This window comes from Eublepharis macularius, chromosome 8 (assembly GCF_028583425.1).
Source record: "Eublepharis macularius isolate TG4126 chromosome 8, MPM_Emac_v1.0, whole genome shotgun sequence".
Taxonomy (NCBI): Eukaryota; Metazoa; Chordata; class Lepidosauria; order Squamata; family Eublepharidae; genus Eublepharis; species Eublepharis macularius.
This window is the reverse complement of record NC_072797.1, coordinates 87,325,041-87,341,358: the sequence shown is the minus strand read 5'-3', so window position 1 is coordinate 87,341,358 and position 16,318 is coordinate 87,325,041. Positions and strand designations below refer to the sequence as shown.

General features: G+C 42.1%; 1 protein-coding gene across 1 annotated transcript in view; it reads right to left on the bottom strand.

The window, feature by feature from the left end:
• Positions 1–16,318, bottom strand: part of CNTNAP4 (contactin associated protein family member 4) — a 358,424-nt gene that overhangs the window by 150,435 nt on the left and 191,671 nt on the right. The window contains exons 5-8 of the mRNA XM_054987581.1: positions 7,495–7,698; positions 7,177–7,361; positions 4,378–4,521; positions 1,576–1,837 (exon numbers count right to left, since the gene is read on the bottom strand). Coding sequence (XP_054843556.1) covers positions 1,576–1,837; positions 4,378–4,521; positions 7,177–7,361; positions 7,495–7,698 — 795 coding nt within the window. The remainder of the gene's footprint in view (positions 1–1,575; positions 1,838–4,377; positions 4,522–7,176; positions 7,362–7,494; positions 7,699–16,318) is intronic.

The window sequence follows — 16,318 nt, the reverse complement described above, 5'->3', positions numbered from 1 at the left end:
TGCTTGTTCTTTATTTAAACATCTCCCTATCCGGAACCACTGACCCTTCCTAACCTCTCCTTTCTTGCACATCCAGCCCTTTCCGTCAAGGTTGGAAGGTGGGTGCTGTCTGGTGCTGCTGGTTTTGGCCACAAGGGGCAGCTCTGAAGCAGTTGCTGTCTGTTATGAGCAGGGGGGAATGGCTCCCATGGCTCCCATCCTTTCCGTGAAGGCAGGAAGGTGGGAGATGCGGGGGCATCCTACAGCTGCACACATGGGCACCTACCTGTCAGCCCACAATCCCCTTTCCTAGAGGAAATGATGCCTCCCCCACAAGGGGTGAGGACATCCTCTACCGCCTCAACAGCAAGCATGTGAGCCTCCACTTCTACACGTTAGGGGCAGGCCCCACCTCCCACCCTTGGTTCTTTCCTACCAACTTTCCAATGACGGGGTAACGCAGATAGTAATGCGATCCACCTGGCTCTCCAATATCCCTGAACACGATATCTGTCTCTCCTGTCAATCCAATACAGGTATTCCATGTATCCATGCATCCCTCTATCCTATACAGCTATCCCATACAGCTATGCATCTATCTATTGAGAAACCTATCTATCCCATGCACCTAAACATCCAATGCTCCATGTCCAGCCAGTGCGTTTGTGCGGTGACAGCCTCTGCACCACGCGTGGCGTGTGGACAAGAGCTTTGGCTCCAATGCCATAATGTCCCCATCTGGTGAACGTGTGTTGGTATCTCTGACCCACCAGGTTGTGTGTTTGTGTGTGCAAGGCCTCCACGCATGCCATCATGTCTTGCTGGAGGGTTTTCTTTGCAGATTCTTGCTGGGTCATTTGTTTATGCAGTGGCTGCAGGCATACTGCCTTGGCAGAAAGTAGCCTTGGGGAGGCCCAGCGGGCAGGCACATGGGGGGTGCCACCAGCCAGCAGCCAGACCTCCCGCTCCCTACAGGGAAAGCAACCCACCTTCAGGTCCTCTGCACGGGGCCAAAGTGAACTGGGGAGGGTGGCTCCATTTGTGTTGAATGGGAGTTTCCTGGGGGCATCCAATTTGGGAATGTATAACTCCAAGATCCATACTGCACTCTTGACCAAACTTGGGTGGTGGCTGGAGGAGAGCCTGCTGCACATTCTCTCTGAATATGGGCTCTCTAAGTGCTAAGGGGTGCTCTGGTGCCAATGAACACCAAACATGTTCATTAATGGGACATGTTCGTTTCTGTTTGGTTGTTCGTGTTCGTCATCGGCAATGAACAATCAACAGCCTGTTTGGTTTTTGTTTTCCTGTTCGTGCCCATGTCTAGCTGTGACTAGCCCAAGGTCACGCAGCTGGCTTCAAGTGGAGGAGTGGGGAATCAAACCTGGCTCTCCAGATTAGAGTCCCACACTCTTAACCACTACACCAAACTGGCTCTCTATATGAGTATATGTTAGAGAAACACAATACATTCATATTACACTGCAATTTGAAAGAGACCTTCTTCACATTGTTTTCATAATCTTGCACTTCAAAAATTAATGGAAGCGATTGCGCATAATTATTTCCACACAGAAATTGTTTGCTCTCTGTTACCTGCAGTGATGTCACTCTGTGCCTTTCCTGGCATATAGAAGCTGAGTTTAACCTTCCCATCACTCAGATACAAGAGGAGGCCACCTGCATTTGGGAACAGTTTGCTTGAAAGCAAGAGCCCTTCATTATTCCAGGTCCGAAAATGGAAGCTGACTGAAATATCATCTTGTCCCGATAGCCCAGGCAATGCTAGATAGCTATTGGAGTTCAAAAACGTAACGGGAATAATTGGGGGCTCAGCACAAGAGAAAGATATATTGCCCTGGAAACAAATGAAATGAGTAAAACATTAGATAACGGCAGAGAGAGAATTTTATCCATTCATGTCAGCCTGCCTCAATGAGGAATTGGGCAAAAATTAAGGACAACACTGGCTCAGTTAAACTTTTTCTATCTATAATGTGGATAAAATGAAGAGAATAACCATCTGGTGATGTAAGAATTTCAGAAATTATGAGAAATATCGATCCAATGATCTGTTCTGTCCTAACAATAGTGGCCAATGATTTTCCAAGTAAAATCAGAATAAACATAGAGTTTGTCCACACTTCAGTAGCCCTCATAAAAGCACCTTAGGGCAACAAAAGTTAAGATTTTTCTTTTTAACTAATTGGAATAAGTGCAGTTTTAATTGTGAGCCTTAAGTTCATTCTGTGTAAAGAAGGGCACCTTTTGTGACAAGAAAGAATCCTGTGAATGGAAAGGAATAGTTGGATTCAACTAACTGGTTGGGATCAAAACCAAAATTTTTCCTTAAACAATTCAGAGAAAACATGAAGTACTTGGACATGCCTTTGGAAGAGTAAGGGCCGGTTACACGTGTGCTAAAGTCAGGTGAGATTGGGGGAAACCATAATGTTACTTGAGTTTAACATGTGACTGCACACCTTCAAAATAGTTTGGGGGAAGGGAAAAGGGTTTCCATGTATGTGCATGGATGCAGAAGCGGCTTTGTTTCTGCTTTTCATCCAGTGCACTTTTGCAGATATAAAAGAGCCATGATGGTGTATGGGCTCTTTCCCTCTTTTTTTGTCCAGGAAATGCACGGAACAGGCAGTAAGAGAAAAGAGCTCTCATGGCTCTTTTCTAACTGCAAAAGTACCCTAGGTGGAAAGCAGGGACAGAGGCAGCCACTCCTACCTGCACCCTTTTCCTTCCCCCCTTCATTTTCCTTTCCACCTTCATTTTGAAGGTGAGCACAGTCACACATTAAACACAAATAGAGCTGGGGTTTTCCCCAATCAAATATGAGTTTAGATTACATGTGACCAGGCCCTAACATACAACATTTGTGTATTTTGTTTTATTATTCTTTTTTTAAAAAGCCTTTCCTTTATAAATGCAATCACATTAAAATTGCTGAAATGATGCACAGAGAAAAGGCAAGAAAGTTAATTTGCCTTTTTTTAAAAATACCCTGAACATTACACCATCTGTGTGAATTCCCTTGTTCACATCTTTTGGATAGCTGCCTGGTAGCTACCTACCTATTTAGCAACAGATTTCACAGAGAAACAAGACTTGGCAGTTTTACATTGCAAATATCCAAATATATTTTTCAAATATTTAATAAGGAAAGTAATATGGCCATGTAAATTGTTCTAATAAATACTGATGAAGTAATTCTGATTTTTACTAAGTTACGGTACCACTTTACCTTTTTAAAATTCATATTTTAAAAAAAATGAAACTATAGATAATGCTATAGATAATGAAAACACTTGAGCATAGTTTACTCATGATGACCTCAGTATCTAGGTTCATTTTGCAGGTGGGGTGCATGGGTCAATCTCAGACAGAGCAAATGAATCACCAAAAGGTACACTCATACAAGCATATTATTTACTCATACTGAAACATTCATGTAGGGGTTCAGGTGCATTATTCTTATACTTGCATCCACTCCCCAAAGCCTCCAGATGCCGTTCTATTTATAATCTAAGGTAGAATTTACATTGAATTATTAATTATGAAATCTGGCTTTCTGATAGATCAAACCAGTGCCACAAAACAGCTGACTGACCCATCAGGATCTTTGAACAAAAAATAGCTAAAAAATCATTGAGACAAGTTTTAAGATGCAATATTTCTTGCATTAGCTCTTATCAGCCTATATGACTATGAGTGGTGCTGTGCTATCCTAAGCAGAATTATACCCTTCGATGCCTATTGAAATGAAGTTATGATTCTGCTTATAATAGCAATATAAGCTGTTTATAGACTGTGGGGAATATGGACACCGAACATACGGTGGAAGATTTCCATCAACTTACATTTTCTAAATATGTGCAAAGTTAGCCCATTGGTTTAACAGGAAAGCTTATACAAGAACCCACATGCAGGGTTTATTTAATCTCAGGAAACATTCAAAATCAGTCCTTTTTGCAGGAGAAAGTGGAACAATCCAACAACTGTATTTTTGAAAGAGTTCTCAGTTAACGTGGGAGTGTCTTTGGGGCTCCAGCTTCTTCCTTTATGTTATATTGTGCAGACATGGCAGGGGAAGATCTGAATAAGCTCTCATCATTTATATCCCTCAGTTCCAGTCCTTTCTGCAGATCCTTCATGCAGATGTTCAGAAATACTAGCTTCCATTTTGTGATTTACAGTTTAATCCCTAAGACAATTAAATGAGAGTGCTTAAATCTAAGCCAGTTTCATCACAAAGTTAATGAAGTTAATAGGACAGAGTTGCCTTAAATCCAGGTGGCTAACTACTTTGTGGATTGCAACCTTATCCTGTGATTTGAATGTCCTTATAAATAAGATAACAAATGAAAATGTCCCCTTTATATCTCTTACCATAATGTTGATTTGAGGTTTATGTCTCTTGGCCAAATCAATAACATTCACACCATTGTAATAAAGATTTTCAAAGCATCCCTGAAATGTTTTCCATGGTAATATCCCTGGTTTTCCTGGCACTGGTATCCCTCCAAAGCTGAGCTTAGAAAGAAAAGAAAAATCAGTAACAATATTAAGTAATTTTCTGACAATCTGGCTTCAGTGATGATGATAACAATGTTAAGAATGGTACAGCAGTACCCACATATTAGTCAATTCAGAATCAATCTATTTTCTAGCTTTTCAAAAATTGTCAATGCATTAATTTAAAATATAGGTTAAAAGACCACAGGAGAACAAACTATCTAATAAATATATGTGCCTTGGTTCTCCAAAAAAATTTGTTTTCTTTAGTCTTTAATGAGAAAGGAAATGGGCCTTGATTTACTGTGCTAGAACTTATACAAAATGTTATTCAAATTTTCTGAGTCTTTTTCTGCTTCGACATATTATATACATATGTTTTTATATATGTGTGTGTGCTTAGTATAATACATTAAGATACCACAGCTAAAATATCCTTGTTACACTGTAATTCATTGTGATCAATGAAATGTAATACATTTAAGCACACATTTAATGGTAGTGTATCAGTATCCTCAACAGAGATGGACATGAACTGAAATTCGAACCAAAATTAAGCACGAACCAGGCCGGTTTGTGGTTCGCGAACCACGGTTTGTCAGATCCCATTTCTGATGAACCGCCATGAACTTTTAGGCTGGTTCGTTTGGTTCATTTTTTTGGTTCGTCACTGCAGACAGCCTGGTGCCAATCAATCAGTTTCCTAGGCAACAGGGGATGGACTTCCTGCAGACCTTCTGCTGGCCAGGAAGTGACCTTCTGCTGGCCCGGAAGTGATGACCTTCTGACCTGAATGTGATGTTTTCACAAACCAAACGAACCAGTTCGCGGACCAGGGACAGGTTTGTGAAAGTTTGTGGTTCATGGTTCGTGAAATTTGATCAACCACGAACCACATGGTTTGGTTTTTTTCAAGTTCGTGCCCATCTCTAATCCTCAACTAAGGATATGAGACAGCAGAATGTGGGTTAACTAGTTTATTATCAACTGATTTACATCAGTGAAACATTCCTGAATTAATTCAAGTTGCAGCTAACTGGCAGCCTACACAGCAAAACCATCCTGGCCAGTGTTATTGCTGGTTTTGTTTATCCTACCTGCATGTAAAACAGTGTTGAAAATTGCCTCATTCTACAACAATCCACTTCAACAACTAATGTAGGATTGCCATGTTGAGCCTGGCAACAAAGCAGGAGGATTGGGGGAAACTGGGAGAAGGATGTGATGCCAGTGACATCACTACATTACTTCTGAGTACATTAAGTAGCTCGAGGAATCGCTGGAATTTCGGATGATTCCTAGAACTACACATTGTCACTTTCATGTACAACTCACACAGAGGCTAGTAGCACCTTTATTTTTCTCCCACCTGAGTGGCAGTGGGCAACAGCAGCGATCAATGGAAACCCTAAAGTAAGGACTTGGTTGATGCCATTCAGCTACCAAGAGCAGTCTCTCTCCCCAGCCCACCAGGCTGCTTGAGCCATTGACGGGCTAGCTTGAGAACAGCATCCTTAGATGTTATCTTTGCAGTATTCCTGCCCAAATTAGTTGTGGTCTAACGTCAGAAGACCAGGCCTATTGAGAGAAAACCACTACTCCCCAAGACACTGTGAGGCTAGGGAAAAGGTCCCCTTTTCAGTCAAATTGAAGAAGGCCCCAAAAATTCCTGTTCATTTCATCAAATGGTGATCAGCTACTTGCACATATTGATAGGGAGGGATGGTGGGTGGGGCAAATTGCAGCAAGAGCCTGCTACAAGGAATAAGGTAGAGCACAGCTTCTTCAGCATCTTTATGATTGGCTGCTTTATAAGGTAGCAAATTGTGCCTTATTTAAAATTATGATTGGCACAAAGCAGTACTCAAAACCTATAGGCTGGAACTAAATTATTTGAACTACCTTATACCTTGGCACTTCTTTTACAGGCCATCAGTGTACTATGCAGGCCAGAAACTAAGTACTGGAGCAAGTTTCCCAGGAGACATACCTATTTGTACAAAGAAAGCTGTTCCATCATTTGAAATAGACAGTAATGTGTGAATCTCACCTCAGCTTGTGGTTGCCAGGTTGCAGTCCAAAAAGACAACAATGCAGCATTAAATTGCTCAGTTCTGTAGGCATACAGTACTGTACTACGTAATACTGTAGGCCTGCAGCAAAAAGCACCACTGAGTACTGTATGCAGGTTAGTAGCATGGATAACAGAAAGAGGTGATGGAAGGGGTGTGGAGAAGAGACAGCTGCCTTACATCCCACCCTCTCATGGAATTTAAAGGTACAGGGCTGATGCAAATATGCCCTTCATGCTGCTGCTTTTTCAGTGCTCCTTCCTAACCCTCAATCCTTCATGGCACTGCTATATTACACAAGGACCACAATGATCTTACCACACCATGGACAAACATTACATTTGCAAAATAAATATCTGTCTGTTAAATATTACAGAACAGTCAAGAACTTCCTCTTGTTAGCCACACAGGAGCAAATTTGCACTATATTATTATTATTATTATTATTATTATTAGCAGCAGCAACAGCAGCAGCAGTAGAATGGAAGCTCTGATAAGAGTCTGAATTTTAAAGTATTTCCCCAAACCACTTATGGTCCCTTTCAATTGTTTAATTGCATTTTCATAACAAAGTCTAATAAATGAAAGATAATTCTCACACCTCATAATCAAGGTCCAAATAATTGAATTCTCCCTTTGCATGAAAATGGTGAGTGTGTTTATCAACTGTAAAGTTCACTTGATTATTGAAATGTTCAATGAGGACTGAATGCCAATGCTGATCATCCAAAAGGCTACCCAGAGTGATATTAATCTGGGCATCAGCAGAATACATTTTAGCATCACCTTCAAGAGGAGAAAAACAAACTGTTAGGTCTGTGGTAATAAACAAAGAGAACACTGGAACTTGTATAGTCAGTTCATGTTTTTTTGTTTTTTTTAAAGTAGATTATGAAGTATATATGCCAATGTATGGTACCTATATTGATGAGTAAAGAAAGCTTTCCATTAACTAAAGCCAAGGTGATATGGTCTCCATTCTGTCCTTCTCTGTGAAGTAGGATCCCATCTCTCTGGATAGTTTTAAACTTCAGAGAAATTACATCTTTCAGTGCTGTTGTGGATTTGGGGTTAAATCTGTAGAGCAGCAAACTTTCCCCATCAAAATCTGCCACATCAGACCCTAGAAACAACATAAAGGATCTCTTATAACAAGAATACAAATACTGTTATTTTATTTTCCTCGTGTAATACTTAATGTGAATGTTTGCTACATTTCTCCATTCCAGTCTATAAATAACCAAATCAATGTTGCTTTCCTAATGTGTCTGTCATGGCTGTTCCCAGGTTTGCCATATGCAGATAGATAAGAAATTACCTCTGAGTCATTTCAGAGGGACAATAATTTCAGTAGTGGTGGCAGTAGAGGAGAAAAGCTGTTTCCGATTCAGAGGCATCCCTTGAAACTATTTGATTTACATTTTAAAAGGCTATTTATTTTCATTTGTTACAGGTAATTTTTATACTTCTAGTAACAAAAGGTTGCATCCAAAGAATCACAAGTGAGACTGTATTCACAGAAATAATCTTTCCTACCTCCCCTTGTCTTTTGCAAGTTCCCACCATGTCACCTGCATGTCTGCAGGTTCCCACTATGTCATCTCCATGTCAAGAAGTTCATGGAAACAGCATGGGATGCAGCACAGAGGTTCCCGGCTACATTCCATGGGGGAAATCTGCAGTAACTTCACAAAGCTTTTGTATAAGTGGAAGTGTTTCTTGCTCATGTGAGGGCTATCAAGGATCCGAACCCATAACTACCTATCTACCTACCTACCCAACCTGACCACCTGCTGAGGAATAATCACATGTTGTGAAATACTGGGGGAACAAAGTGACTGTCCCCTGTCACAACTGGGCAAAAAATAAAATAGTATCAATAGATGTCAGCATTTCACCAAAAGAAATGTATTTCAGTCTCATGATGCATTATTGTGTCTCTTTCAAGGTCATATGTATTCACTTCACTATAAAGAAAAGATTTTTAGACCAATAATATAAAATAGCATCTGTCACAATCCGTTACAGCCTGACTTAGAAATATATAAAGGAACTAATAATAGTAGAGAAAAGCTCATACAGTATTCACACTTCATAAGTAAAGAAGACAAAAGAGGTAATAGTTCTTGAAAGATACATTTATGAAATAAATGAAGACATAGCAAAAGCCAATAATAAATGAAGTCATTTTTTAATTCATTGACTGACTTTTAAGTCTGCTGTCTAACTTTACTCAATATTTCTAACTTTTACTTTAAAAATTGCATTATATTTCAGGCACAATCTACTAGGATGTTATCCTGTGCAAATCCTGTTGTGGACCCCAGGGGTACTGAGGTGAGGTGGAAGATGATGGAGGACAAACAAAACTCACATCAAGCTGCAGTAAAATCAGCTACTTTATTGATTATAGCCATTGGAGCAATGGTGCAGCATAGGGTATAGATCCAAGCACTGAACAACAAACTGGTGCCTGATGGCACCCCTCCCAGGCCACATGCTGGGAGCCAACCGCAGGACAGCAGGTGATGTGATCCTCATCCAGGTGCAGGCTGCACTGTAGTTCCCCACCACCTGGAAGCAAAGCTGGACTATGACCCCCAACCCAGGAAGTCCCTCTCTGGTTTCACCTCAAGGTTCCTTAAGAGGACATCCAAAATGGGATGAGACAGCCAGCCAGTATTGTCTTCCTCCAAATGGATCTGGCCCAGTTCCCCCAAAAGTTGTGATGACTATCATGAATAAACCAGCAGAAATATTACCCTTTGGTAAAGGTAATCCCCTGTGCAAGCACCGAGTCATTACTGACTCATGGTGGGGGGATGTCACATCATGACATTTTCTTGGCAGACTTTTTGTTATGGGGTGGTTTGCCATTGCCTTCCCCAGTAACCTTTCGAGCACTAGTTAAAAGGAGAGTGGGGAAGCAGCAGCTGATCTTACTGCCACTTCATGCTCCAGATAATGGGAGAACCTGGGGGAAAACTTTACCCTTGAAGGGTGCCTTCCCCCCCCCCCATACCACCCACTGGCTTGCCAGGGCCACTTGGGTTTGGGTGGCCAGGTCCTACCACAAGAACTGAACAGGTTGCCCTTCCTACACACTGCCATGACCAGATAACATGAACAAGAGTGCCCATCACAGATGTTCACAGCAAGAAGGGGGAGGGGGCAAAGGGAGAAACAACCCCCACTGCTTCCTTGTCTCACCTCAGCCTTCAGTGCCATAAAACTGCCCTCTGGTGAGTCTGGAAGCCCTGCTTGAAATGAATCCAGAATGTACAGCTGATTATGCCCATGGCATTCACAAATAGTTTAGTATTTGAGGAACCCTATTTTGTTCCAATGTTTTTGGTGCCCCCCACCCCCGTAGCTTCAAAATTTCTGGAAATTTTACATCTCTACTTCATCTCTTAGTTCTTTTTTTAAAAGAAAAATACAAATGCAGGTGATTATTCTGTTCTATTTCCAAAAACATACACAAAGGTCACCTAATAAGTTTTATTAGCACAAATCAAAATGATAAAAAACAGTCTCCCAGCTTTTGGGTTCCCCAGAACTCTTTGTCAGGTTGGTTGTTACAAAAATAAAGGGGGAGGGGGACAGATGTCTCGGGTCATGATTGTAAGACCTTTTCTTGTTTGCATTCTCTGTAATTCATTGAGCAGCTACACAGATTTAAATTGATGCTGGCATCAGCTTGCACCTAGGAGACATTCAGGAAGAAAGTAGTAAAAAAAACCCTGAATCCTTAAGAACAAAGGCTTTAGATAGTCTTAGCCAGTTGTCTTCCCACAAGCACTGCAAGAGTGATCAGTCATTGTAGACTTGCTGAGGCAGCATGATCATCTCTTATTTCTCCTTTTGCTGAATAGATCCAATGTCCACTCAGGTCTTAAAGGATAACAAGATTTATTGAGTACAAGGTGTATGGATCACACAAAGACAGTGCCATAGCCATCAACAAAGAGAATTCATTCTAAGCCTACCTAACCCTACTGCCCATAGGGCATGCATGGGAAGCCCATTCACTTCTGAGATTTTACTTCAGGCACCCAATACAAAACACATATAGAGGACTTACCAAAAGAGGTTGGCTAGTAACTTGAGATTATGCAGGAACTCAGCTCCTCGCCTCGCCTCCTGGGCTGCGTGCAAGACTACATACCCCTTAATTCCAGTTTTCCACCCCTGGTGATTGTTTATCTGGATCATACAGGAGATGGGCAGTTCTACCCCATGGGTATCCCTGAAGTGGTTCTTTCTCCTGGAATGCTCCCCTGTAGCTGGCATTTTTCTAGATTAGGACAACTTCTGCCCTGCTATGCTATCACACTCCTTGGAACTGTATGGTGCCAAAGAAGGGGACTTATCAAAACTGTGTAAGAAGTGTATCCTATTCCCTACATTATTTTACCTAAACATGCCTAAGTACTCAGCTGACCTTGGTTCTTTTTTTAGAAAACAAGTCTTTTCTTGATAGTCACCAAAGTTTTGTAATTGGCCAGTGTTTAAATTTCTTGCTTTTATTTTAATCAGTAGGTAAAACTGTTAATCTTTCTTTTCACTTGCACATTCCTTTGCCCTGTTTCTTAAGAGGTAGCTGATAGGTCATACAAATTGCCATGGATACTTAAAACAGAGGGATATATCAGACCAGCCTCTGGGAAAACGCTGACCAACCATTCTGAGTCATTGTCCTAACAAAGTTTAAGTCAGTCTACACTTTCAGCACTACTAATACACCCCAATGGGACATTGGGGCTGAGGGCCTTTAATGCCTTTAGCAGATAAACATCTTCTGGTGGTCACCGGCAGCAACCAGGACCAGGACCTTCTTGGTCCTGGCCCCCACCTGGTGGAACTCTCTCTCTGTGGAGACCTGGGCTCAACAGGAATTGTTATCCCTCCACTGGGTCTGTAAGATGGAGATGTTCCACCAAGCATATAGTGGTTGAGGCGGGCTGGCCTCCTGCCATGGGGGGGAGTTACCACACACCCCTGTTTTGCTAACATCTAGCAGCTAGTTACCCAGCCCTATGGTTTGTTGTTATTGCTAGGTCATGCAATATGTATACCACAGCTGCTATCTTTTAGAAATCTCTGTTTTTAATTGATGTTTTTAGTTGGTTTTAAACTAAATTGTTATGCTGTTTTATATTTGTTGTACTCCGTTCTGAGTCCACTTGCAGGGAGAAATATAATAGTAAATAAAAAATAAAAATAAAAAATAAAAATGATAGGCCTCAAACTAACCTGTTCAATCTTTCAACAAGTTTAGAAAAAAACACATAGCAGATGACTATAACATTCCAAGTCTGCAAAGAAACAAAAAAGGAGAAAATAGAACAACAGCCAGAAAGAAAGAGATAAAACATAGATAAACCTGCTAGAAAAGAAATATGCCTCTGCTCACATGCAGCTGCCTGATACTGAGTCAGACCACTCTACTATCAAGATCATTATTGTCTACACTGACTGACAGTGACTGCTGCATCATAGGCAGAGTCTGAGTCTTTCACATCACCAAACGGAGCTTGATGAAGGGAGCTTGACTCTTGAAAGTTTATACCCAGAAAACTCTTTGTTGGTCTTAAAGGTACTATTGGACTCAAATCTTGCTTACTATCTGATCCTTTTATATGGAGATGCCAGGGAGTGAACCTGGTAGATGTTCCACCACTGAGTCACAGCTAGACATCGGCATGAACAGAAAAAAAAATTAACATGGTGTTAATTGTTCGTTGTCATCCACGAACAATGAACAATGAACAACGAACATTGACGAACATGATCCTATTCACGAACATGTTCGTTGTTCGTGGGGGCCAGCAGGCTCTCCTCCAGCCATCAAGATCCCTACTGCACCACTCCCAGAAACCCTACCTGAGCAGGCAGCAGGAAATGTACCAATAATAAATAATAGCTTGTTCCCAGAGCCTGGCAGCAGCCCTGGAATGTGAAGGGGTAGATCCCTACTGCACCACTCCAAGAAACCCTACCTGAGCAGGAAGCAGGAAAGGTACCAATAATAAATAATAGCTTGGCCCTAGAGCCTGGCAGCAGCCCTGGAACCTGAAGGGGTAGATCCCTATCCCACCACACACAAAGAAAATTCAAGCTGCAATGCACTCACCCTGTCATTCTAACAGCAGCTGTCTCTCCCTGAGAGCCAGAGCTGGGAGCCCCCCCCCCCCCAGTCTTTTCCTCTTGTAACAAATTTGGAGCTCCAGTCTGCACTTGGAAGGAAGACCTGCCTATCAAGCTAAATTGGGCTTAGATTGGGGTTTCCAGGGCAACAGCAGGAGTTCAGACAGAGTTCAGACAATCCCTGCCTGACTTGCCATGGGAATTGATTGCAGGTGGCAGACTGTCTGGCTTGACGAACAGCAATGAACGAGGCTTGCAACGACCACCTGTTCGTTTAGAATGGGGCCTCACGAACAGCTTGTTCATGAACAGCAGATTGGGCTGTTCATGGGTTTTTTAAGTTCATATTGCTGTTTGTGCCCATCTCTAGTCACAGCCCCTCTCTCAAACTAACCTGTTCAACAAGCAATTGAATAAGCTTAATTTCATCTTCCTTGTACTTTATTTCAAAAGAAATTATTTGAAATGTCATAATTCCAATTCAGCAGATAATCCTAAGAATTAATTTCTTTCTCTTGCTTTCTACATGATTTATATCTTGTCTTTCTGCCTTCATATGGATTACCAAGGTGGCTAACAATAAAAAAATGATATATAATAAAATTACATCAGTTTATTACCCTGCATCCATTCCAAAAGTACTTTCAGTTTCAGGGTTTCTGTTGCCTCCCTGGGATTAGCCAGAAGCTTGAGACAGAGCTGAGTGCCATCTGCATATTAGTGACAACTCAACCCAAATCTCTAGATGACCTCACCCAGCAGTTTCATGTAGATGTTAAAGAGCACAGGGGATGAGCTTGAGCCTTGCAGGACTCTACAGACCAAAGGCCTAGTGGATAAGCAGTAGACCCCCCAGCACCACCTTCTGAAACCTGCTCTCCAGGTAGGATAGGGTTAGAACCCCTTACCCTTCCGGTCGGAGTGGGGGAGACATGGCTCTTACCTCCTTTTCCCCTCTGTATTACTTATTATTATTTACATTTCTGGTGACATCATCGGACAGGTGCAGGAGGTACTGCAGGCTGAATTGGGCCTCAAACAGGCCCAATTCAGCCCATTTGGGGCATAACCGGCCCACAGCGAAGTGTGGGAGTGCTTCTGGTGCAGCACGATGACATCAGTGACATCATCATGCTGCCTTGGAAGCATGCCTGGGAGGTCCGTTCCCGTGCCTTCCTTCCCCACAGGCCAGGTAAATGGAGGCAGGGTGTGGAGGGTGAAAGCGGGGATCCCCCACCCCCATTGGGGGAATGAGATCCCTAAGGGAGAACCATGCCTCCCAATCCAAGCACAGAAATGAGGATAAGAGGGATACCATGTATGCTTAGAGTTCCAAGAGAATCAACAGTTACATTCCTTCTGTTCATCTCCCAGTGCTCGTCATCCACCAAGACTGTTTCAGTCCCAGGGCTAAAACAAGATTGGGAAGGTTCTAAACAATCTGTTTCATTCAGGAAAGCCTGAAGTTGTCTTGCCATCACCCGTTCAACCACCTTGCTCAAGAATGGAATATTTGAGGTTGGTCTTTAATTATTGAGATATCCTGGGTCCAGAGTAGGCTTTAGTTTAGTGTAGTGGTTAAGAGCAGCAGGACTCTGATCTAGAGAGCCAGGTTTGATTCCACACTCCTCCACTTGACTTTGGGTTAGTCACAGCTCTTTCAGAGCTCTCTCAGCCCCACCCACCTCATAGGATGATTGTTGTGAGGATAATCACAAATGAAGGCATGCCCTCATTTGTGGTTCACCTTTGTTGGTGTTGTATTATACTGTTTGAAGGCGTGGTTTTTTGTTTTTGTTTTTGGTTCCGAGGATAATGACAACACACTTTGTAAACCACTCTGAGTGGGCATTAAGTTGTCCTGAAGGGCAGAATATAAATTAAATGCTATTATTATTGTTATTATTTATTAGTGGATTTACTACAGTCTGTTTAAAGACTGGAGCAACCACCTCATCTCTCAAGGAGGCATTAACTACCTCTCAGACCCAATCAATCAGCTCCCCTTTGTGGCAGATTTAAGTAGACAGGAAGGGCAAGGGTAATACAAGCAGGTGGTAGGCCTCAAACCTCCAAGGATCCTGTCCACATCTGCAGATTGGATAAACTGAAAAGTATCCAAACAGCTGGACTAGTTGGCCTCCTGACACCATCTGGCCCTGTCACTGCTAATGTATAGTCCACACAGAGATTATATCTGCAACAGATATGAGAGATGTCACACCCCTACTTTTTAACCAACTATCAACATTCAGCAGAAATCCACTACGAATTGCTTTTTTCTCATGCCAGTAAAATGAATAAGTTTTACTTTGGATGGTAAGGACAGTTCAAAGGAAGACACTGGAACTCTCAGTGCATCCATCACTTTTTTTTTTTAATCAGCACATTTCCACCAGGAAAATTAGACTATTAAACTGGGGCATCAAGTCAGTAACAAATTACATTTAAATCTATTTTTAACATGTTGCCATCAATCCTTAGCAGAACAGCAGATAAATAAAAATCAATTAATGAATTGTATTGTCGAAGGCTTTCACGGCCGGAGAACATTGGTTGTTGGGGGTTTTCCGGGCTGTCTTGCCGTGGTCTTGGCATTGTAGTTCCTGACGTTTCGCCAGCAGCTGTGGCTGGCATCTTCAGAGGTGTAGCACCAAAAGACAGAGATCTCTCAGTGTCACAGTGTGGAAAAGATGTAGGTCATTTGTATCTACTCAGGAGGGGTGGGGTTGAGCTGAGTCATTCTGTAAGAGTTTCCCAGGGTGTGGAATGCTAATGGCGGGAGGCTTCACTGTATCCTGAGGAGGTTCTTTTGCATATGGATTGGTGCTTGATGTGCTAATCTTCTCTGCAGGGCTATTGTCGGGTGTGGAGTGTTTTGTTGGCCTGGTGTTTTTCAGAACTGGAGCCCATGCTCTGTTCATTCTTAAGGTTTCTTCTTTCCTGTTGAAGTTTTGCTTATGCTTGTGAATTTCAATGGCTTCCCTGTGCAGTCTGACAAAGTAGTTGGAAGTGTTGTCCAGTATTTTGGTGTCCTGGAATAAGATACTGTGCCCTGTTTGAGTTAGGCTATGTTCAGCCACTGCTGATTTTTCAGGCTGTCCAAGTCTGCAGTGTCTTTCATGTTCTTTTATTCTTGTCTGGATGCTACGCTTTGTGGTCCCGATGTAAACTTGTCCACAGCTGCAGGGTATACGGTATACTCCTGCAGAGGTGAGGGGATCTCTGCTGTCTTTTGCTGATCGTAGCATCTGTTGTATTTTTCGGGTGGGTCTGAATACTGCTTGAAGGTTATGCTTTTTCATAAGCTTTCCCATCTGATCAGTAATTCCTTTGATATATGGCAAAAACACTTTTCCTGTGGGAGACTGTTTTTCTTTGGTTGTTTGATTCATCCTGGGTTTGATTGCTCTTCGGATTTCATTTCTGGAGTAGCCATTTGCCTGAAGTGCGTGGTTTAGATGATTAATTTCCTCATTGAGAAAGCGCGGCTCACATATCCGTCTTGCACGATCCACTAATGTTTTCATTATGCCTCTTTTCTGTCGGGGGTGGTGATTGGAGTTTTTGTGTAAGTACCGATCAGTGTGAGT